Here is a 23,746-nt window from a genome sequence, read left to right on the forward strand (position 1 = left end):
TTGGGGAGCTGGCTAAAGAATTTCACCACTTCCTTTTTGTTTTGTTACTACCCTGACAGTCTTTCTAGCAAATGCTCTATTTTTATTTGACATATATGCACATGGTCCATTTCCATGTGTGTGTGCTTGGGAATATATTCCTGCTCTATCTTGCCCTCCCTTGGAAGGCTGCTGCTAAGAGTTTCTCCTAGCAAAATGAAATCTCGGAAAAAGTCCAACGAAGTTAAAATGCTGCACAGCAAATTTATTATTGTTGTTACAGGCCCCCATTCAAGAAAGTACTTAAGTATGTGCTTAAGTCCCATTGAAATCGTCAGGACTTAAGAACATGCTTAAAGTCAAAGATATACTTCCTCTGAATTGGGATGTATTTCAGCACATGCTTAAATGCTTTCCTGAACCAGAGCCACAGTCAACAAGAGTGTCCTGTGATACACAGGACTTGTGCTGTAAGATTTACTTCTTACTTGAGACCTACCAGGGCTGCTCTATGAATATACACTTCTTAGCTTGCCTCTCCGTTGGTGGCACTCCAAATAGCTTACTGGCTTTTACATTTGGACGAGAAGTTGTGAAAGAAAAGAGACGAGAAACTGGAAAAAAATGATCCTTACTAAAGCAATACCTTGGCATGTCTGATCTCATGTTGCAGCCAATGATTTTTCCCTACAATGGAGATTTGTGCTATTGTGTGTGTGGTATAATTACTAAGACAGATTTTTTTTTTTTAATGGCACAATAAATAGGATATTTCCTGGCCTGCTCTGCGTTTCGAATAGGATTTTCACTTCCCCTTTGGGTTCTGAGCGTAAGGAGAGTAAGTGTCAAAAGGCAGGCGCTTTCCCAATTTTAAAACAGAGAGGGTGTAACCATGTGTAATGTGAGTCTAGGTTTTGATTGTAGGGATGATGAAATCAAATCCCTCCTTAATCCTTACTGGGAAACATTGAGGTAAATTAGCCTGCCTGCTTTTGTTAACTTGTTAAAATCCTTTTGAAAAAGAAGGGTGTTTTAGTGTCATCAAAATTATCTGCCTACGTTACCACAGAGTCTAAGAGAGTACTGCACCATTGTGCAGAATGGCCTCAATGCAATGAAAACTAAAAAAAAGGAGAATAGATAAACCCAAATATATTATTTTCCTGGAAAAAACATAGTGCTCTCTGATATGCAACACTTTCCAGTGCCACCATTTTTAAGCTACATGCTTCGTTGTTATTATTAATGATGGTATATTTTTTAAAGCTGCTGTATTTTGGGAATAACTGGAAATGAAACTTGCTTTTTTTCCCCCTTTAAGGTTAGTTAAAATAATACACAGTTGTCTGTGTGCATTGCAGTCACTGTGCATGTACCAGTTGGAGTATTTTTGGAACAAGTGAGGAAGTTTATTCCAGTTATTTCATTTATAGCAAAGTAGTAGCTTGAACTTGAGAAGAGCTCCCTGTTTGTGTCGTTCAGCTGTGCTGTGCAGTGGTTGGAGGCTCTCGATACTACCGCTACTTCACAAAAGTATTTGGCACAAGCTCATAACATCACTGAGACATTTTTCCTCCCCCCCCGAAACCCTCTTATTTTTTTTCCTTGGTAATGTGGCATACATCCCCCACTTGTGCACACAAATATCTTTAAGGTTGAATTAATTCATTAAAAATAGCTGAAGTATTTAAGGAGAAGTACCTTATAAATAATAAAGGAGAACATCTTGTTCATTCTTGCCGTTACTCAGATAGAGGCAAGCAGCTGGTATGACGGTGAGGTTGATTATACCTGATGTGATTATACCAAGTTCCAGGGCAGGACTGTGCATCAATTGGTGTGAAGTACCTAAACGGCTGGAGGTTAAGTAGAAAAGCGTCTTTTTTTAGTAATAATAATAAGAGTAAGTTTGTGTGAAGCAACAGGAGCAGAAAGTGATGTTTCCAAGATGGAGTAAAATAATTCTCTAGCAATTAGGCCTCCACAGATTCCAGGCTTACCTATTACTGGGGTCCACATTTATCCCACCTAAATTCAGATGCTTATCGGATTCAGTCAAAGTGAAAAGTGGCCAGATTCATCTTTTGGACGTGCATCCCGGCCTTGCCCGCACAGGAGACCTTCCCTTAGGCACCTCAGTTAAACTTCAGTGGGATGAACATTGGCCAAAGAGTCTCACCCAGCGAATCCTCAGCTCTGTTTTACTCTTCCACAGTCACTCTGGGAATTTGCCTTTTCAGGTGAGGTCCTGCCCTGTAGGGAACAGGAGGGGCTGCTCATCTGCAGAGAGAAGGTGGCTCTGAAACCCTTTCACAGCTTTGGGAGTTATAGCGTGCTTTAAAACCTCTGTTTCCTTGATCCTAGTGCCCACAAAGCCTCAAGTCTATCCTTAGTTGCAATCATTAAATCAGAAATATCTGGTATTACTGGCAGGGAGAGCGCGTATATCATCAAATTGCTCCTTTTTATAAGTGGTTGATCACTTTTGCTGTGCTTCAGGGAAGCTATGTGAGAAAGCTTTTGTGCTCATTTGTGAATAACAGCAGGGATAAATGGTGTTTCTCCAGCTTGTCAATTATTTGTTCTTTTCTTTCCATCCACTGTTTGAGTTCTTGATCTTGATGAAGGTATTATTTAATTCCTTCATTTCTGAGCCCTTAACCTTGGACAGATACATAATAGGCTTGTATTTAGGCACTACCAGGGTGGTTTAAGCAAGCTGTTTTCCTTTGAAGCGAAGAGTGACTAAGCCCGGGAAGTTCTCTGTTCTTCCTCATCTCCTCCTGGTAGTTAATAGACTTCACAAGGGATCTCGAGACACTGTGTTAAGCCTTTGAAGTTATTACCTATTAAGGTTTTGCTCTTTCTGAGTGCTGAACATTGAATTACTGACTGCTGTTAGAAGCAGTGAGGAAGGATTCACAAAACCGACAAAGCCTTGCCTATAATTTCTGCAGAAAAAGAGCTGAATTTAATGGATAAATTGTGTTGATGGGGAGATTTTGATCCTGTTCCCTCTGTCACCAGTTTGCCTTGTGATTTGTGGTAGCGTTTTCAGTTATGCCAGTCACATGAGATCAAAACCCATGAGTCAGACTCCACCCAAATCATGAGCCTGGCTTCCAGATCCAGGAGTTTGAACAGAGATCATACCGTACTTTTTCTTTAGTTTATCTTTCTTTTCTGGAATTTCCTCTGTCTATTCCCAATGTGTCTCTAGCAATTAATGTTTCCCACTCTTTTGGAAGTGTTGGGAAGATATTTTGACCATTTGAGGCAGTTGGAGGCCTTGTTTGACCTCCACAATTAATTTTATTTTTGGTGTCTAAGTGAATCTTATTTCTTCCATACTCCTCATCTTTCTCCTGTCCCCAATGACTTGTGCATCCCTTAACTTCACATGGCCCATCACTTCTGTGTTTTCGTTGCCATTCATCTGCTTTGTTCCCCCAATAACCCTCTCTGGTCTCGAGAGGGTTTTTTGCCATTGCCTTGCAGGAAGGAGAACATGTAAAAAGATGCAGATCTGGGTAGCACTTAGCCTTTGTATGAGAATGTATAATTGGAGAGAGCAGGGAAATGGTCTCCCTGAGTCTCTTTACTGAAAAAGGTGAAACTGTTACTTGCAGCACAAGAAGTGGGGGATGAGGATGGGCAGCGGATTGCCTCCATGCAGGATGGAGACCTGCAGGAGGGCTGGAGCTTTGCATGCTATGTGAGACAGGACCCCTTTGCTCGCAAGGTATTTGCAGGACTTGGCAAACCAGGGTTTTACACTCACTTTGAAGGGAGTCAGGTGAAGAGTGAATCAGACTCAATGGAGTTATAAGCCAAAGTAAATCCAGAGAAGGTAAGATGAGAATCAGCCCTTCTGTCTGCATTCTTTTGCCCTCTAATTCAGTCGTCGATCTGTTTTTCTTCAAATTTTAGGTTTGTAATGTATTGTTTGTAGACTCAGTTAGCCAACTCAATTATGAAGGATATGATTATGATGGTGAAAAAGCCAAGGGGAAATTTGGTGTCGTATCGCTGTTTTCTCCTATAACATTTGCCTCTTTTCAGGAAGGGTAAGAAGTTAAAAGTTCTTGGCAATGGTTTAACAAGCCAAAGCCAAAACAACAAATGTGACTTGCAGTAATTATTGCATGCAATACGGTGGTGCCTGGTATTCCCATGGTAACGTGTCATTGTTTTGCCATGAAATTTGCAGAACAGAGCTAACTATTTAATTAATAAAATTTTGCAAAACTAGGCTACTCACACCTCAGGCAGATGGGAAAATGCATCTTCTCTTGCTCATCCTCATGCCATACCCCTCTTTTACCCACATTATTTGCTGATTCTTGCATACGCCATGTGCCAGGCATATTGCAGATCCATAATTTCTGGTAAAAGTGCAGCCAAGCTGTACCCCCATATCCAAATACCTCTGGAGTCTGAGTGTTTGGAACCGAATCTGAACCCAGAGAAAAACTCTTTACATAGCCCTAAACTTTACGACGGGTTGTCTCCAAGGCTTGAATCCACACTCACTCCATATTCTGGTGGATGGGAAATCTGGAATTTGTTTTTAAACCCAGAATCATCAAAAGCTGCATTCAAGACATGAGAAAGATTCATGACGCCTACCAGAAAACCTTTCAGCTAAACATTTCACATGCAAGGCCTGTATTTGTAGCAACTGGACACATCGCAAAATGTTTCTTCTTGTGCTGTGAACGTTTCACAGAACTGCAATAACTAGAAGTGATTCCTTCTTTAAGACAGTGAAATGGTACCTCACAGCTTGAATATTAATAAGATAAAATTTATGAGAGCAAACAGAATAACATAATATTTTCTCCAAAGGAAAAGGGCATGTATTTCCTTAGCTCTTTCATCAGCTGTTTTCGGACACACACTGTGTGCATAAAATACAGTTATGCAACCCATGTGGGTCAACAACGGAAGGTTGGTTGCTTCACCAGAATTATAAGAATCTTTTAAACACAATGGTACCACAAATTAAAATGGAAATCTATCAAAACCATTATCGTCCTGAAAGCTTTGGCCACAGGCATAATTATTGTAGAAGGATGTTGTCCTTGGACTCAGCTTTGGCTCAGTTCGTCTAGTGTTATTTGTATCCCTCCATGGCTCAAAGTCAGAATTTGCATGGCTAAGGACCATAAATTTTTAGAGGAAAAAACAGTCTGTTTCCTCAATGCTAACACCAGCAGTTCTTTATTGTTTTGTAGTGGTTTGTAGGCAACTCATTAGGTACTAGAGATAGGAACAGACCGAATGCGGTGGCTGAAATCTGCCTTGAACCTTGGAAGGATTCGGATGGAGATTTCTGTCTGGATCTGGTTGGTTGTGTCTGAGGCTGTTGCTTTACTGGATGTGAACAAGAACGAGCGAATGTCCGGAGAGCTTGGGTTTAAATCTAGATCTGAAAGTCCACATTTTGGATAGTACAACAGTGAAGCAGGTCTTAGGCTGGTATAAGCTGCAGTCCACAGACTTAAATAGAGCAGAAAACCTGTCCTGAGTTTTCTAGCATGTCCATGAAGCAGGCAGTGGTGTAGGGGTGAAAGTAATTGAAAGAATATCCAGTCTCCTGGATGTTGCTTGCCATCAGCTTTACCCGGAGCTGCCCTCAGGAGAGGCACCAGATTGCTTTCTCAAGCTCCTGACAAAGGCTGAATCCTGGAGTAACTCCATTCTTGTGTTGACGATAAACTATATCAAATAACAGGCACTGTCAGTTATTTTTAAACTGGTTATTTTTCTTTCAGCATTGGGTTTTCCATCTTGAGGGACATAAGTGACTAACAAGTCTGAAATCTATTTTTCTTCTCTTTCCATCCCTCAGGCCGGTATAGACGGAGAAAGCATCGGGAACTGCCCGTTCTCCCAGCGTCTCTTCATGATCCTGTGGCTTAAAGGAGTCGTGTTCAATGTCACCACTGTTGACCTGAAAAGGTAAAAATTGTTCAATTTAATTGAAAATAGTTATACGACCCAGTGTTTGCCCTATAGAAAGGCCCCACCAAGTTCAGTCAGATTTGTATCTAGCCTAGACAGTCTGTGGTGCACAACAAAATAGCTGGGATTCAGGTTTAGCATTTGTTTTTTGTTTTTTTTTTTTTTCCACGTGTGGAATGTTTTATATTTAACAGGGTGCTTGGGGTAGTTTCAAAGTCTTCTAACCACAAGCTACAGAAAAAAAAAAGAAGGGGAAGCTGATTTTGTAGGAACTATAAATATCTGTGCAACTACCTGACCATAAAGATTACTGATTTCATGACTTTTTCTCTCTTCAGAAAGCCAGCTGACCTACACAATCTGGCTCCTGGGACCCACCCACCTTTCTTGACTTTTAATGGAGAAGTCAAGACAGATGTTAACAAGATTGAGGAATTCTTGGAAGAGACTCTTGCACCTCCAAAGTAAGAACTTGGGATTTTTTCAGTCAATATTCCATTTCCTAGGAATGAAAGATGTCCTAAGAGGAGTTCCTAAAAAGCACTCCCTCCTACAATCTTTACTTACAGGAGTAATATTTATTTATGAAACTTGCTGGCTTCAGTGAGATGACTTCCATGTGTGAAGGTTACTTGTATGACTAATAACTGCAGAATGTTTTCTCTGTACACATTTCAGGATGCCCTTGTATGCAGAATTAAGGAGACCAATGCTAGAAAAATTTTGTAGGGGTCTGGTGTCCACATTTTACCAAGCTAAAAATAACCTGGAATAGATGCTGAGAATTGCCACACAAAATATCTGTGCCAGGAAAAGCATTTTACAGCAAAAAACTCAAGGTTTCTGAGCTGTATGGTGTATTAGAAAGGTTGGAAGGGGAACTGATTACAGAGTATGAGAGGTTCTGGAGGCAGAAAAGTGCTCATTATTCTAGTCAAGAAATGACAAGAGCCCATGACTGGTAGTTATAACCAAACTAATTTGGATTAGAAACAAGGCACAGATTTTCTCAGTATGGATGATTAACCATTGGAACAAGCTACCAAGGAAAGGTTTAGATTCACCAGATATGCCTTAGTTAGTCAAACGTTTTGGACTTAATAGAAGGATAATGGGAAAAAAATTGTTGGCTTGTGTTTTGGACTTTAAAATCTATGAATCAATGAAAATTGGCTCGGTTCCTTACGGAGTGTTTTACCTCCAACTGAATCAGCAGCTATAGGCCAGCCCTGAGGCAAGAGATCAGATATTTAAATTTTCTATACTCTGGTCCAAGACCACTGAAATCAGTAGGAGTCATTAGTTTGTGTTGGTCTTTCAAATCAATATATTCCTTTGCACCAGATGTCTATAAAAGAATTCAGAGACTGAAAACTTTATGTTCCTTCATCTGGGTAATACTAACATGCCTTGCTATTACATCCTGGAGTACATTTTCAGTGTAGGGAATTAGACACGACTGCCATTCATAATAGAGAGAGCTGACTGCCAAACTCCCCTGCACCTTTCTGGAAATTTATGCTTCTTTCTGATTTAAGGCCACTGTATCTTGGATCACGGTCACATAAAGCACCAGTGCAATTACCTTTGCCATGAAGCCATCCTTGTGCAACTATCCAAACGCCTGCCTTGACAGACACGGATATTACTAAGAGGGACTTGCCAAGCTGTTGTTTTGAGATAAATGACAGTGTTAATTACAGTTCCTCCTACAGGGCTTTTTTCTTTCTTCTTGTAAATTGTATTTGTAATCATCACTATGTTGCTGGTAATGAGATGTTACTCTCCACACTGCTTCTCCCTTTTCAGGTACCCCAAGCTGGCTGCTAAGCACAGGGAATCAAACACTGCTGGAATCGATATCTTCTCCAAATTTTCTGCATACATCAAAAATACCAAGCAGCAGGATAATGCTGGTGAGTAGGATCATTACCAAATGTGCCAGGGAGTTTGTGTATGTGGAATGGGAATAATTTTGCCATTCTCCCAACATTTTATTGTAAAGTCTGTTCAGATGACACCAGGTACCGCTGCTGATCAACTTGAGATGGTAGGTTCAGTGGACTCAATTCACATGTCCATGGTTGAATTGACTACATTTATACACGTAGATAAAACAGGCTGCAGTGTGTTCAGTAGCCCCTTTACCAATTGCCATGACATGGCTCCTGTCCCTACAGCCCAGCGTCCTCACCAGAACAGGATCCCATACTGCTTACTGGAAGTGGCTGGCAGCCCGTGCTACCTCCTCTACTCTGCCCAGGCACTGCTTAGAGGAGTGCTAATTGACTGGACCCAAACCCATGCTAGTACTAAAAATTTAGCAGTGAATGACTGGATGAGAGCAACCCATGCCCTGACCCTTCATAATTCGTTAGGTGTGGCCATCAGACTCTTGGACTGCTTATCTCATGATTATATTACGCTGTTGTAGCTAATTTGCTCATATAAACTGAGTTATGTCAAGATATCAAACATAAAGTAATTAAATTAAAGAAGTGGCTTTAAGAAATGTAATTGCACTCTGTAAGCTCCAGACCTTCCCTCACATGTTTGTGTGTCAGAAGAAATACCCGCCCATAAGCAGGATGCCATGCATATTTACACGCATCCTACACTGTCTTCGTAATGAAATTGTTTTTCTTCTTCACATTCCTTTCCCTTCAGAGAGGCAAGACTTCAGTCTAATCTCCTGTTGCTCCGTGAAAGCTAATGGATTTATACTGCCACATCTCCTGAGATGATCTAGTAGACTATCTGCAGTCACTCACTGATGTACATCTTACCTTATCTTACTAGTTTCACAGACAGAGACCTAAGGCATGTTAAACACCATGCGCTCATATCATATCATATCATATCATATCATATCATATCATATCATATCATTCAGGGAAGACTAGATTTTTTCAGGTTCCAGCTCTGCCACAGATTCCATCTGTGCAATTATATTTCACTGCCTGAGGCTGACCCGTGAGATGAAAATGGGTAAATGATGATTTATGTCAGATAACAATCTGCTCCTTAAGATTTTTATGTTGTTAACAGAAGGAAATAATTATAGTGATTCACTTCTCAGGGATGCTAAAAAGTTATTTTTTTGTCTAATGCTAATGGGATGCTCAGCTAACCTCTGTAGGAAGTTGTAAAAGGAAGATAAATTAAGAGTTAGACTAAATAGATGTTACAGTGAAAATAAAATATCTTGGCCATTTACAAGGAATTTTTATGGTCTGCTCTGCAACTGTAAATCTTAAATTCAGCTGTGCTGCCCCTTGCATTCTAAAACAGCCACGGGTATCTGTCCACATGCATAATCCCAACACGTCCTCAGTGACTCCGCAATATGCAGATCCCTGGACTCATAAGGGCTAGCAGCTCCAGCCAGTAATAAATGGCTGTCCTAGAGGTGTCTGCATCTGGCTATAACCAGAGCTGGAATTCAAGGTCGGATATCCATTACTGTGAGATAAGGAATCTAACCCCACAAAGTGCTCGTCACCGGGTCTCCACATATTTACTAGCTCCAGCATGATTAATGGGAGCTTTCCCTAGTTCTGCCTAACAAACTCTTGGTTTAGGTACTCTTGAAAATAAAAGGACAATGCTTCCCAATGGCAATTAAGCACACCAAGGTTCTAAAGAAAAGAGATGTTAAGCTGCAGGAGAGCAACAATCTTTGTTCTCTGCAAACGTCCTCACTCCATTTTGTTAGCTGTTTTGCGTTCTTGTGATACCCAGGCACATTGCAATCTCTGAACGTACTGATACTCAACTTTCCTCTTTGAAGTAGAGAAAAGTTTTTAGCTTAATTTTTTACAGCTGGAGTGCTGCAGTGCAAGAAGAATAAAGCAGAGATGAGCAGAGTATACGTAGTACCTACATGTTCTTTCTATCAACTGAGTAAAGTACCTGAGGACCTCGGAGTCCTGTCAGTGCAGACTTATGCCATGTGGGAAGTAGACCTCAATTTCAGCAGAGTTGAATTGACTCAGTTTCCAAGGGCTAAGCAAGAATAGCTTTTCCCTTATTCCAGGGACGTTTTGCTCACTTTCCTATCCAGTTCATCTGAACCTACAGCAGTTATTCTGAAGGCTGATTCAGATGGCAGGTAATGAGTTAATTAAAAGGTAGTTGTGTTAGATTTCTTGAGCAGTGAAAAGACTGTGCAAAAAGGAAAGGACAGCACCACTATATACATATTTCCTAATGAACCTATTTCTTTTTGATTGGTATTTTTTAAAATTGCAACAGCAATCAAAAAGAGATTTGGGGCCCTAGCCCTGATGTGATACATGTCATTTTGCAGCAGGTTCTGATGCATTATCTTCCCTGTATAACAGTAGAAGTAGTTGTATATAGTTCTGTAATAATAAAAAGCATTTTATAAACATAAATGTAATTACTTAGGATAATGTCCCTTTCTCTGTCTCCATATGAGCAGGTGAGATCCAAAAAGAACAGAGATTGTTGCTTGTGGTTATCTTAATGGTTCCTATACAGCTCAGCTCTCAGATAAAGGTAATACGTGTCTCACAGTCATCCTCTATATTGGCTCCTAGCTCCAGCTGACTCAGGTGCTTGGGTGAATCCGGAAAGCCACACCAGTGACCGGGACATCAGTTGCACATGATCAAAATACACAAATAGTAAAAGACTTGTTAATAAATCCAAAATAGAATGGGCAACCCGGACTGTTATATAAAAAAAAAATAAAAAATAATTTTAGTTGGGAATAGCAGAGTGCTGTATAGCACCAAGTAAGCTGAAGCACCCAACTTCAGGTTGTTTAAATTATGTTCTCTTAACTTGCGAGTCAGGGATGTGAATTCATTAATGCATGGGATATCAGGCTGGGAATTTGTAGCATCAGCCTATCTCTAGCTGCGAGAAGTGTGGGTTAGGTGTAATTATATACGATCATTCTTCATAGCATAGTGGTTTAGCAGAGATCATGCGGTCTACGTAACGTGAGCTCTCACTACAGCCTGTGGCTATTAAATCTTTGCGGAAAAGTGGCATGAAGTGGTTGAGATGATTAATGAGATTTATGCAGTATGAGGATACTGGATGTGAGAAATAATGAGAACCTAATGCATGCCAAAGATAAGCCCAAGCTGTTCTTCAAAGGAGGGTTTGCAGCCAGGGTCATGCAACAATTTCAGACTTCAAGTGATGCCATCACTTGCCATATCATTGCAGTATTTCCTATCCTGAGAGAGGTGGCGAGATGGAACTGATAACAGAGTCTGTAGCCTTTAAGTAGCTAATTTTTTTTTTTCTTTTTCTGATAGTGGAAAAGTTACTGAAGAAAACAAGATTTGTAATTTCTTGGTTTAGTGTGTGCCTGAATTCTTGCATGTAAATGAAGACACAATGATACATATGTCTGTTTGTTTCTAAGATTGTGATACCCTCTGCTGGCAAATATGTGAATATATAAAGCAATCAGTTTTATAATCAGGGCTGAAACATCCCTTTAAGAAAATAGGTTTCCTTCTATCGAGACAGTTTCCTCTTATAAATGCAACATCATCAAAAGAGAAGTGTTTCATAGTAACCTATCGATTTTGACAAAGTTTTCATGGGAAAAATAATGTTTTTTCTGGATGAGTTAAAATTACTTTGAAGTAAAAGGCTTTAACATTACACAGAAAAATAGTGCTTTCTTCTGGATTCATGCAGTACTTCATTAGCCTCACGCCGTTATGTTTTATGCCTGGCACAGAAGCAAGTGATAACCTTCCTCTGTAAGTCTGTATGGCAATATGCTATTGATCATGATTCGTTTACTTACCAAAGGTATTTGGCAGCTAGGCTGCCCTGATTTAATAGTTCCCTGAATTTCTGATTCTTTTTTTCCGTCTTTGTTTTCCTAACTTTTCTGTCTTATAATATAAAAACGTTGAAAGATTTGGAACAGGCTGGTGAGGGCTGTAAGCCCAGAAGCAAACATGCTCATGCCATATCACACTTTTAAGCTTCTTGAAAGGGAAGGAATTGATTCCAGATTCTCAGGATGTGGCAAGCTGTGTTTAAAGAAAGTGTGTGCATTTATTATTTCAAGTCAGTTCAATTACAATGGGCTTGATTCCTTCCACCCCCCATGTCACTCGATAATTTTATAACAGGCCTCTCTGAAGGAGTCACCTCCTCATCATGGGATCAGATCTGCGCCTTGCTTCGATAACACAACTGGGTTATTCAGTCCTCCAGCCGTTGCCACCAGGCTTTGCCGCTTGTACTTGAAATGACAAGTACTCATACACACAAGAACAGGACTGCTTGGGAGAGTTGAGTGGCGATAGTATTAAAAATTATTTCCTGGCTGCTCTTGCTCAAGTTTTTTTTTGCCAATTGGAGAGTTTTTGGTTGCTTAGTGATTGTTTACTATCTAGAAGGAGATCTTGTCTGAGCACAGGAAAGTAAACCAAGATCTTGTGAGTTTACTTTGGTTCCTTTCATTGATGTCACTCAAGCTCTGTACAGTAACCAGGGTAGCAACAATTTCTGTATTCACTGGAGGAGGATGAAATTTAATTAATTGGAATGCTGTGTACATATTCAGTACCCTGCTTAGTACTTTTTCTTGCGAGACTATATACTGCAAACCAAGGGGACAACCTATAGTAACCACCCATTAACTGTCCCGCCTGAAATTGTAAGTTCTTTGGCTCATAGAATGAGCCCTTTGATTTCATTTATGAGTTTAAAAAGTTGTTCTTGAATTGAGTTCTTAGGGGGCACCAGCTCCAGTGTGGGTGGGCGCATTCATTAGTGGCACGGAAGGATATTTCACTGTACGGCTCTTCAGAAGGCGCTGAGTCGGGAGACCACCAACATGACTTCATGCAGAGGAATTTCCAGCCGTCTGACCAGAGGACTCCGCTTGTCTGGTTTGGATTTACATCAAGAGACCAAAAATAAAAGCGCATTTAAATCATTAACTTACATGTGATTAAATGCCATTCACCTCTTTCAGTAGCTACATCACACTTTGTGGTTAAGTGCGTGAGGTGGGAAATGCCTCTCTTCATATGCTGTGTATGTATGTGCGCGGTAGATCTGCACAGACGCATACAGGACTGGAATTAAAACTGGCCTACATCAGTATTAGGCAGCTTTGCCTCTGTGGAGTTACTCCTGCTGAGAAGAGAGTCAGACCCACAGTATCGGTAAATGCACAGGCTGGAGGGCGTGCTCTGATCCTTTCTAGAAGCCATCACATGCCTCCTTAAATAAGCAGAAAATCAGTTCACTCCAAAACCCTACGTAGAATATTTACAGTAATAACAGCTCTGTGGTGCAGACCCTTTGTGGCACCTGAGCTGATGTACCTAGCGGGGACAGGAGCTTCGTGATGTTGTGGGTCAGCCTGTGTCACCCTGACAAGCGTGGTCTGGTCTGGTCTGGTCTCCAGCAGCAGGTCAGTGCAGGAGAGCAAAACATCTGTCCCCAAAGCATCTCCACACTTGGTGGGGAAGGGCTGGAGGTCACCTCTGTTCCTTCCAGCTTGGCTTCTCACATCCAAGGGGGTCAGATTATAATGGTAAACATGACGTGGCTTGTCCTGAGTCTTTGATCCTTCTGGCCTATTCTGTGCCTGAAGGCAAAGTTCCTGACAAAGCTGCTCTTGACTTTAACGGAGCGAGTTTAAAAAGCTGTTTGGATGCTCTTGAATTGATGGGGAGTTTCCTGTGACAGGGATCTTGGATCAGGCTCTAATTCAGGACCAACATCAATGCTTTACGCTTTTTACATAGATTTTCAAAGTGCTATACAAATATATAGAGAGAGATATATACACACGTGTGTGGGTGATGTCTGTGTATCAACTTGCCATTAAAATTCTTTCCGTCTTCCTCTTTAGTTGCAGAATTTCCCTTTTCCACTACAAAACCCCACACCTGTCCAAGGCCCAGCACGAGCCACACTTTGTCCTATGCTGTGGCAATATTAAGTTTTCTCTGTCATTCAACCGGGAAGGACTAGAAATAGCTTTTAAAATTGTTTTAGAGAGAAGGACTTGCTTTGTGATGGAACACATCAGGATGACAGATCTTTAACTTTGGCATTTTGAAGCACAAAAAAACTATTTCAGAACATTTTAAACAAGTTTTTATGGCTCCCTCTGAGCTGAGTACTGTTGAGCTCGCGGTAGCTAAAGTGCCTGGCAGCTTTACAAAACCAGCCCTAATATAAAAAATACCCAGTCTTTAAAACATATGTAAAATAGCTTTTCTGCAACATTTGTGGCACATAAAGTACCAAATATATGTTGGTGAGTGTGATATAAAGCTTTTATTGCCATTCATTTGGGATGACCCATATAACTCACTAGTGATATGTTAATAAAACTGTTCTCCACTCTATGTCTTTATAAAAACACACATACAAAGACCACTAAAACAGCGGTGATAGCTGTGTGCTAACTTGTTAAGTAGTGCCGCAAGTTGCATTTATCATCTGTCCTAAATTGCTTTATCTGCTTTCTGCCCAGTAATCAAAGACTGATTCTAAAATGCTCAGAAACAGCGGTTTGCAAAATAAGTTTGCTTGACAAATAACTTTTTGAAACTTCTCCTCAAATCATGCTGGCTGGAGGCCCAGAGCCATCAATATTCTGTCTGGTACCAGTGACAGTTTTAAGGACCAATATCTTTTGACCTGCCAAAACTAAGAACTGAAAATTTATGCCATTGGAAGGAAGAGGTTTTCAGTTTTCTAAAATTATAACAAACCATCATCTTAACCTTGGAAATACGTACCTTATTAGGGAATGTTTCTGAACTTTCCTATCATTTAGGTTTTTTTCCTTCTTCTAAGACCTTGCTAATTAAGATATGAAGAATTCCTGATAGAAATGTGAAAAATACTACTTGAAAACAATACAAAACTAAAACTAAAACTAAAATTCTGTGTTAGTCCAAATGTGATCAGACTGCAAGCCCTCCAAGGCAGGGACTTGGTATGCCTGATTAGCAGTCTTAGATGCAGCCATTCTGGGAACAGTAAATATTTACAATTAATAAATTAATAAACTAGCAGGCATAGTTTTCTGACACATCTATGCTGAAGTACCTTTGAAACCATAGCATACCGTAGGGAGGGACAGAAAAAAATGAAAGAATATCTATATTTATATAAGTTCAAGACAGAAAATATGCAAAACCGTAAAAAACAGTTGACAATATATACTGCAGTCAGAGAGGTTAATGATATGCTCAAATTAAGGCATGTTCTCAAGCCTTTGTTGAATCGGGGCCTATATGCACAGGCCAGCCCTAGAATAAAATACTTGCAACGGGAACAGTAGTTGGCAGATGCTATTCTTTAAGAGGGAATTATTTCCCCTGTGTGTTTGAATATTCCTCCAAGTGCTGCTGGCTTTACTGGGATGCTTTGTTCTGTTTCCCAGCTGAGCTCCCATGCTTGCACACAGGAGCAGCAGCACAGCTGGAAGTGGATTAGAGCAATCTGGCAGCAGCAGTCCTGGGAGGAATTAAGCACCTCGCTGCTGGAATGGGAGGCCTAAATTACATTATTATTTAGAATTGAGTTTTAACTTCATTGTTCTATGGTTTCGCACTGGTGGGTAACTCCCCTCATTGCGATATACTTGGTGCATCTTAAGTATGTTCCCCACAGCAAGGACTAAGATGAAGTTATGGCCTTACTCAGTAAAGTGTCCAAATCTTATATAAGAGAATGTCCAGATTTAAGCACCCAACTGGTCTTATTATCCCAAGAGGATTGTTCACAGGCTTATATTTAGCGGTTGGAGAGCAAGATTATCACATGATAGAGAGCCCAGTGACTGGCTCCTGGAAGTCAGTTTGCAAAACTGTTGGTGACTTCAAAGGGAGAAGGGTTGGCCCAGAATCTGTTTTTCCCAAAACATACTTTTTGTTTTATGCATGCAAATGTTCTTCATAAAATAACAGGCAAGAGAAGAATGAGACATAACTGAAAATCAGTGTTGCTAATTTTCTTTATTAGATCAGATCTTAAATAGTTGACCTTTAGCTTGAATCAACAGTGCTTGGAATAAGGTGACTAATTGGGAACTGGAGACATAATTCTTTTCTAAATATCCTGATTCTTCTGACTGCAGAAAAAAAAAAGCCAACCAGAATTTCATGGAGTTTGAGGCTTTAAGGAACTTCAGGTTATTTACTATGATCTCCTGCAAATCACATCCCAGTCAGTTTTGGCCATTGAGCAAACATGTTATTACTTCAGCCTTTAGAGTATAAGTTATTTTGCATCAGAGCAGAGAACAGGAGAAACTGAAGGGTCTTCGATGCACGATGCCCCTCTAAGGGGGGGCAGAATTTACTGTATGATAGATGCCCAGCTGATGGCAATAGCTGGTGCATATTTTGCACTGCAGAGGAAGGTGAATCATGGTGATTCAGCCAGTCAAAGCTGAAAACCAAAGATTTCCTGCACCTTAATCTGGAATCAGGATGACTCTGAACGTGTGAGGAAGGCATCTACTCAGCAAGACTTTCTGCACCACTCCAAGGCGTTGGTCCAACTGTTACCATCTCTAGAAGAGAATGACCAGATGGCCATGGATAAGCCCCATAACACATCTGATTAATTGCATACTGCGAGAAAAGATACTGTAACCTTTCCAAGCTTCTTAAGTCTTGAAGCATGATGTTTAAATACAGTTATTGTCTTAACGTTGAGTCGAAAATTCTCTGTGACATTGAGGGTGGTGCAGGCAACCTACCTCGGTGCTTGTTCCAAGACCTAAAAGATGATATTAGGGACTTTAAAGTGCCATGACCTGCCCATGCGACTCTATCCCCCTCCAGCCCAGTTTCTCCCATTTCTGCCAGAACTGGATTAAAGCCTGCCTTTTCTTAATCTCTTTATAAACACCCCAAGAAGTAAGTCCACCTCCCCTCCCTCCTTGTTTGTTCCTTAAATAGTTCATTGCTTTGGCAATCTGGAAATGGAATTTGTCCAGCTTCCAACCATTAGACCTTTTCATGCCTTTGTCAGCAAGGCTGAAGAGCTCCCTCACACTTCCCAGATGTTTTGTCCTTGGGTGAGCATCTGTGCACATTGGCCTCTCAGCCTTCTCTCCGATAAGCTGAATAAATAGACTTCAAACCTGACATTTTGAGGCTTGTTTCCAGTCCTTGAGCACCGTATTATTGTTCTCCTTTGACTTCTTCCTCGAATTTTCAAAGCCTTTTTTAAGTGGGGACACCAGAATTGGGAAAAATGTTCTTAATACTTGTTGCACCACTACAGTTACAACAGAGGGAATATGACCTCCCTACTAATACTTGAAAATTTTTCATGCATCCCGACAGAATTGTAACTCTTCTTGCTTCTGCTCCTTTCAGAGAGGTTAAGTTGAGGCATAATCTTGGTGACCCCTAAGTCATTTCATGGGGCTTGAAACAAAAAAATCTCAAAAGCAGAAAAACAATGGAAAAGAATTAAGATGTGAGTCATTTGTAAATCTCTTCGTCTCATGTTTTTTTGTATCTGAGTAACAAGTTTTGAACACAAAGAGCAGAAAATACTGGAAACATTAAAATAAAACAGTTTGAGATTTGGTAATTGAACTGAGGGATTTGGGAACTCAATAAGCTTTAAAACTTCATCTTCTGCTGCTAGCTAGGCATTGCTGTGTTTCCCTCTTACGTGTGTTCACTCCACCACTGCTGAAATGAAATAATTTAGCTGAAATCAGTGGAGTGCAATTGGGACTATCCTGGTGTAAACAAAAGCAGACTTTATTCCTCTACATGCCTGGGATTGAAAGAAATTGATAGTAAAGGTGCAAGCATCAACAGCCTGGAGAACAACCTTCTTTGCTTAAATATTAGAACACAAGGGGTCCCCACAGCACTGTCACTAAAGCCCAGTTGCACTCTCTACTAGAAGCTAACTTTATTTTAAAGCAGAAACATGTAGTTAGTTTTTCTTTGTTAGTCCCAGAATCATCTTGTTTGCTCTTTGGTAGTAAAACAAAACTTTAAACTCTGAATAAACACACAGCATCCTAAAAATCCAGATATTGGAGTGATAATCTCATACTATAAATAAGTGGTTTTATAATCTGCAGGGCTTGATGGTGGTTTGTTTTTTTTTTTTTCAGGTTTCTGATGCAAATCAGCTGCTGCTTGTCTGCAGTTGGTTTAGGGACACCTGCACAAGGCTAGCATCACAGGGGTCAGGATTAGGCGCTCGGGGACGTGCTCTAGAAATTATGCTTGTCACTTAACTTGCTGCTACAGAGTTACGATGATTTGTGAAATGCAAGTTAGGTACTGTTCTTCCTGGGGCACTTGTAGGCCAGTAGTTTTACATTCACTTGCTTCCTGCCCTCAGGGTCGCTTGGACTCCTACGAGACTTGGAAATGAACCCTTCTTTTGGTGTCATTTGAACACCTGGGTTTTTTTCTTAACAAACAGCATTTGAAGGTGCTCCAGTTGCATTCTTCATGATAATGTTAAAAGTATTACATTTATTTCTTGCCTCTACTGTAAAACCAAATAAGAAAAGGAAAGGAAGAAACCTGAGCTTTTAGTCTAAAACTAGAAACAAGTCAAAACAAATTTCCTAGATGCTTGAAAATTATGTGTTTAATTTTCTTTTTAAAGACATTATCGATTCACCTGTTTCCCTGGGTTTAATTTGGGAGTAGGACAGATGGTATCACAAAAATAGGATTATGCCTCTTTTTTTGTTATATTTACAGCTTATCTCCCTCAGCCTGAAACATACATCCATGGCTGGTGTGTTACTGCTTTTACTAATGTAAAGTTTGTGGCTGAAGAGTGTTATTATCCTTATTTTGTATATAAGAAGTTGGAAGGCAGAGAATTTAAGTCATTTATATAAAGTCATGTAGCAAATCTTGGGAAAAAGAGACTCAAGTCTCCTAAATCCAGGTAACCTCTTAACCCTTGGATCATCGTGCTCTGGCTTAGGAAAGGGTACCTGGGGAATCAAGGTCTCAGCCTCTCTGAGGCTGAGACATACCTTCTGTGGAGTTTTTGAGACAAGTCTGTCAAAATATCCCAAACTTTTGGGATGAAGCTCTAATCGATCAATCCACATCATCAAGGGTTTGGAGATGGGGTGGGGAGGGAAGGGAAGAGGGGTGATAAGGGAGGGATCGTCTCACCTAAGTTTGTCTAAAAGTTACACATTCAATAATCCTGGCTTCTTTTGTGATCAATGGAGAGGGACAAAAATCCATTTCTAAAGCACAGTTTGATTTGTCTTAAAATATGGACCTAAAGCTGGGAGAACTTCCTTTAGAGGTGCCTGTCTTCATTGCTATCTATAAAGGAGACGAGGACAACTAGGTTGGACTAATTACTTAACACTTAAATGGCTAAAATTAGACGAGGTGAATCTTATCCATAAGTAAATCAATAGATTTTTGATGAGTCTGGGTTCCTAAGGTTGCTTTGGGTATCTAATGTCTGTATTTCAGCTCCATGTTCCTCTGAGTCTTGGCTGAAGTGCTCCTGGAGTTTAGCACCTCTGTTTCTCTCACTGGACGTACACAGAACATATGCGCCAACATATATGGAGAATCTGTACCTATTTATGCCTGGTTTAGACCATGTCTGAAAGGCAGCCTATGGCCAAAGTTGTGTGGCTGTTTGCATGTGTGCACCTGTGTCCGTGTGACTTCTCCCACTCCTGGTGTATGCTCACCCAAACGCTGACCAGGAGTAAAAATCCCTTTTCAAGTCCCAGCTCTGACTGATCTGGAGGATGAATATGAACCCCTGTCCCCTAAGAGAAACCCCTAACCAGCAAAGTAGAATTGAGGAATAAGAGACACTATTCTTTTCTCTTCTGTGTACACAACTAGGTATTTGTTGGTTCATTAAGTGAGTAGAAACAGACAGATCACAACTCTTCAGCATGGTTGTATGGGCATTTACCTTTATTGTGGGAACATGCTCAAGTCTCTGTTCCAGTGAATATTGAATTATTTCTCTAGAGTGGAACATCTTTAATAGGAGAGGTGACTCACCCCAGAAACTCCCTTTGGCCCAGACTTAGGCATCTAAATGCCTTGGATGCATGGGAGCATACAACCTCCATCCTTCTCCTCTGCATGTCCAATGGCTCTCTTAGTGACTGCCCACTCATTTGCCTCTCAATATAGACACTGCTCAGAGCTGGGGATTTTACAAGGCAGAAACATGCCTGGAAAGAATGTTGCAATGCTCAAACTGGCAATGTATTTGCCCTTTGGGGAGTAAGCCCTAATATTTAAGTAACTTTAAAAAAAAGGGAAGGTGTTATCCTACATCACTTAGGTGAACTGTGAAATTATATTCAAAGGGTAGGATTCATCTCGCCTAACTTCACCTCCCTGAAAGTTAGGTGTCTAGTCTGAGCTAGTACTTTAGGCTTCATCTGTAATTCATGCAGCGAGAAGGGCATGAGTCACACCAAGTTTAAATCAGGTGTCTCAGGCAGTTGGAAGGAATTGCCCTCTGGAGATGCTACGGACCTCTGAGCAGAGAGGGAACCTACATAACCAGCTTAGACAAGACACCTGACTCTTTAAAGGGCTAAACAGAAGAAATCGAGGCAGCACTCAAATCTCAAGGGTTATATTGAAATCATAGGGGGGTAGATAAACTGTTCAATCTGTAATACAGTGGCGCGCATATTGCAGTCGCAGCTCCTCCATGTGAGAAGGATTAATCTATACAGATTAAAGTTACAATACTCTGTTGAGCCTGCCTGAAAATAATGAGCTGGACGGAGAAAAAAAGAGAGTGAAAATATGAATCCTTGGTCTTTAATCAGACTGTCAGACTAGTAGAATGATATTATTTTCTTACCTTAAATTGCTGTTTCTTAGCTGGTTTCTCTCTCCTACCAGAAAACAGTATTGGGTCTCATATAATATCAAACTCTGTGAATCTGGAAGTGATCAGGAAAGGTGGTTTGTTTTTTTAAAGGAAAAATAAATCTCAGATTGTTTGTGTGAGACTGTGAATATTTATGTACTGTTCCCCCTTTTCCCTCATTGCGTATTTCACCAAGTTCATTTGCGTGTGTTACAGGATAAATCTTACCGGAGGGCAGTGGAAGAAAGCAGTAAAAAGGAAAAGCATCAATCAGTGATCCAGGGTAGCAGCAGGAATTGTTGTTCATTTTTGTACATGGATCGCTGTTTGTTGAACTTGCCTGGGCTTGACAATTAAGAAACTCGCAGTCCTGCTGAGGTCAGTCTCAGGTGGTTTCAGATGATGGCTACAAAAGCCATTATGTTGCTGGGCTTCGATGACTTTGAAGCCTTGTTGTCACTGTGCTTTCCATGGTATTCACTTATGAAGAGGGCCACATATATTTTACTTTGGCTTGGAGAAAATATTTTGTGACAAAATGTTTATTTGACAAAAAATGCCATGGGGGGTGTGAGTAACCTGAGTTATTGGCAAATGTGTGTTGAATTTGGTGAATAACGATTTGTTTTGAAAAGTAAAAATATTTTCTCTTAAACTTTTTGAAACAAAAGCTTATTCTCTTTTTAATTTTGAAATGACATGTTAATTTTGAAGATTACCAACATTTTAAAAGTGATGTGAAAATGATTGAATGTCTAGGCACGACTTACTTAACCAACCATCCCAAAACACGGCTTTCTTTTTGTTTTCATGTTTGTTTGGAATTCTTATGTTATTTTGCTTTAAGTTTGTTTAAAAAACTGAACTAGTTTTGCTGTCTTTTAACGTAAATGAAATAGTTTTAACATTCAATTTGGCCAAAGAATTAATTGTTCTTAGTGCTTTTATTGTGTCCTCTAAGCATTGCATCTCTTCCATCATAACTATCAAGTAAAATCCTCATCTTGCAAATGGTTCCACTCAGACACATAAAATAGGAGTCATCTCACCTAATTTTAGCTATTTTAAATTTAGGTAGCCAGTCTGCCTGTTCTCAAAAGAGAGAGAGAGGCTCCTCTGGTGGCAATTCAGCTTTTCCTAGGCTACTATTTTAGGATGGAATGATTTGCCTTCCAGTGGCTCCTTTAGGCCACAGAGATTGGCGTTTACGTGCCTTGTCTGCTTTGCTATTTCTTCTCGTCCCAGCATTAAACAAGGAAGGAAATATTTGGAATTCAAGGAAGGGGAAGAAGAGTCCTTGTCTGACCTCTGAAAATGCTGTGGGTGTGGGCAGTCTGAATCAGTTTTACTTTTTCCGAACCGTTTTTCTTTTACTACTTTCTAGTTACTTTCCATTTTTCTTCAGCCTTATTTGGCCCACAGAAAATAGAGATGGAAACGACCGATGATGCTGGAAGTTTTATGGCTGGTATTATTTAGGAGGTCAGATTAACTGATTATAATAGTACCTTTTGGCTTTAAAAACTGCTGGAGAAATCCTAACCCCACTGAAGTCAACAGCAAAACTTCCACGGGCTTCAATATGGCCAAAATTTCACCCTGAGTACCTAGTAATGAACCTTTGTCATCTGGCCCTCCCCTTGACTTGCAGGATTGCTCCATGCATTACATTTTCCAATGTTTTGTTCAGTTGTGGTATAAATACTTCAAGACACAAAGATTTCTCTTTGTCCCCTGGAAATAGTTGCACAGGCTAATAGTTTAAGGAAGTTTTTGCTTGAAGAGTTGAGTAACAGAGCCAAAGTCTGTTCTTGGTTGAACTGGAGTAAATATGGAATAGCTTGTTGACAACGCGGAGTTACTCCTCTTTTATGTCAGTGTAACTGAGAGCACAATTTTGCAAATTATTAGCTTTTGTTACATTATTTGTATTTCTGTGCGTGTCAGGATTTGTTAATCTCATTGTTCAACATCAAGTAACCTTTTGCTGAAAACAGAGCGTCATTGTGAATTAGGTATCATCAGCTAACTTGAACCTCACCCTGTGCATTTGACAGATGGTAATACAGTCATTAAATGTTCTGTGGTTGCTTTGAGGTTGGAAAGTGCTATTTTTCTGGCTTCTAACTCAGGATTCTTAAGTAAAATTGTATAAAAGCATAGTTTTGAAGGGAGAAGGAAAAATCACAAAAAGCTCATGAGGTGTTTTTATTAATATCGTTGCTTACTATTGGGAGAATGACATGGCAGGACTGTGATTGCTCTAAGTTGCTTTTGGCTGCGTAAGTAGCTCAGAGCGGAGTAGTGAAGGGTGAGAGAGATGGTTCCACCATGGATTTTGTATATAAGCAGGCAGAACTTCTTGGAATTTGAAGTTATATTAAATACATCACTGTGGAGGCAATATGATGCTGGTGCCTTTGTGCTTGGTGATTTCACTGTCCAGAAAGATGGTTTCCGGGAGTTCAGACATTGCAGCTGTTGCAAGGGTAACCTGATGACAGGGCTCCTCTCGCAGAGCTGGTCACATTTGGGATCTCTAAGTTCATACTGAAAGTCTGCTGGGTGGAGAAGCAATTGGAGGTAGAAATTTCAAAAGCAGCACAGAGCCACATTCTCAGGCATAGTTCCACTTGGTGTTGTAATATTGAATCCTCCACCCTGACATTACCAAGACAATGCAAGGCTGGGATTAGACTCTTCAGGACAAGTTCTCCAGACAGCTGATTTAGGGGTCACCTAAACCAAGTGTAGAAGAGAAGACTCCACTGACTACAGAGGAAGCTCAGGGTGTTTAATTCAAACCTACTCATGTAATTTACTCCAGGGAAGATTAATCCCACCCATTGACTTGCAATGGAGCCTCAGCTGTTATCAGCAAACCTATTTAGTTATTTAATGATGTTTCCAAGAGAATGAGTTGCCAAGGGAATTAGCTGCT

The 23,746-nt window shown here is 40.3% G+C and overlaps 1 protein-coding gene across 7 annotated transcripts in view; it reads left to right on the forward strand.

Annotated features, from left to right (window-relative positions):
* CLIC5 (CLIC family member 5) overlaps positions 1-23,746 on the forward strand; it is an 86,191-nt gene that overhangs the window by 53,201 nt on the left and 9,244 nt on the right. For all 7 annotated transcript variants that reach the window (XM_087775611.1, XM_087775613.1, XM_087775609.1 and 4 more), the window contains 3 exons: positions 5,834-5,943; positions 6,285-6,410; positions 7,756-7,862. In XM_087775611.1, the coding sequence (XP_087631737.1) occupies positions 5,834-5,943; positions 6,285-6,410; positions 7,756-7,862 (343 nt within the window). The remainder of the gene's footprint in view (positions 1-5,833; positions 5,944-6,284; positions 6,411-7,755; positions 7,863-23,746) is intronic.

This window comes from Nipponia nippon, unplaced genomic scaffold, assembly GCF_047370975.1.
Source record: "Nipponia nippon isolate SJK-2023a ecotype South Korea unplaced genomic scaffold, ASM4737097v1 scaffold_4, whole genome shotgun sequence".
Classification (NCBI taxonomy): Eukaryota; Metazoa; Chordata; class Aves; order Pelecaniformes; family Threskiornithidae; genus Nipponia; species Nipponia nippon.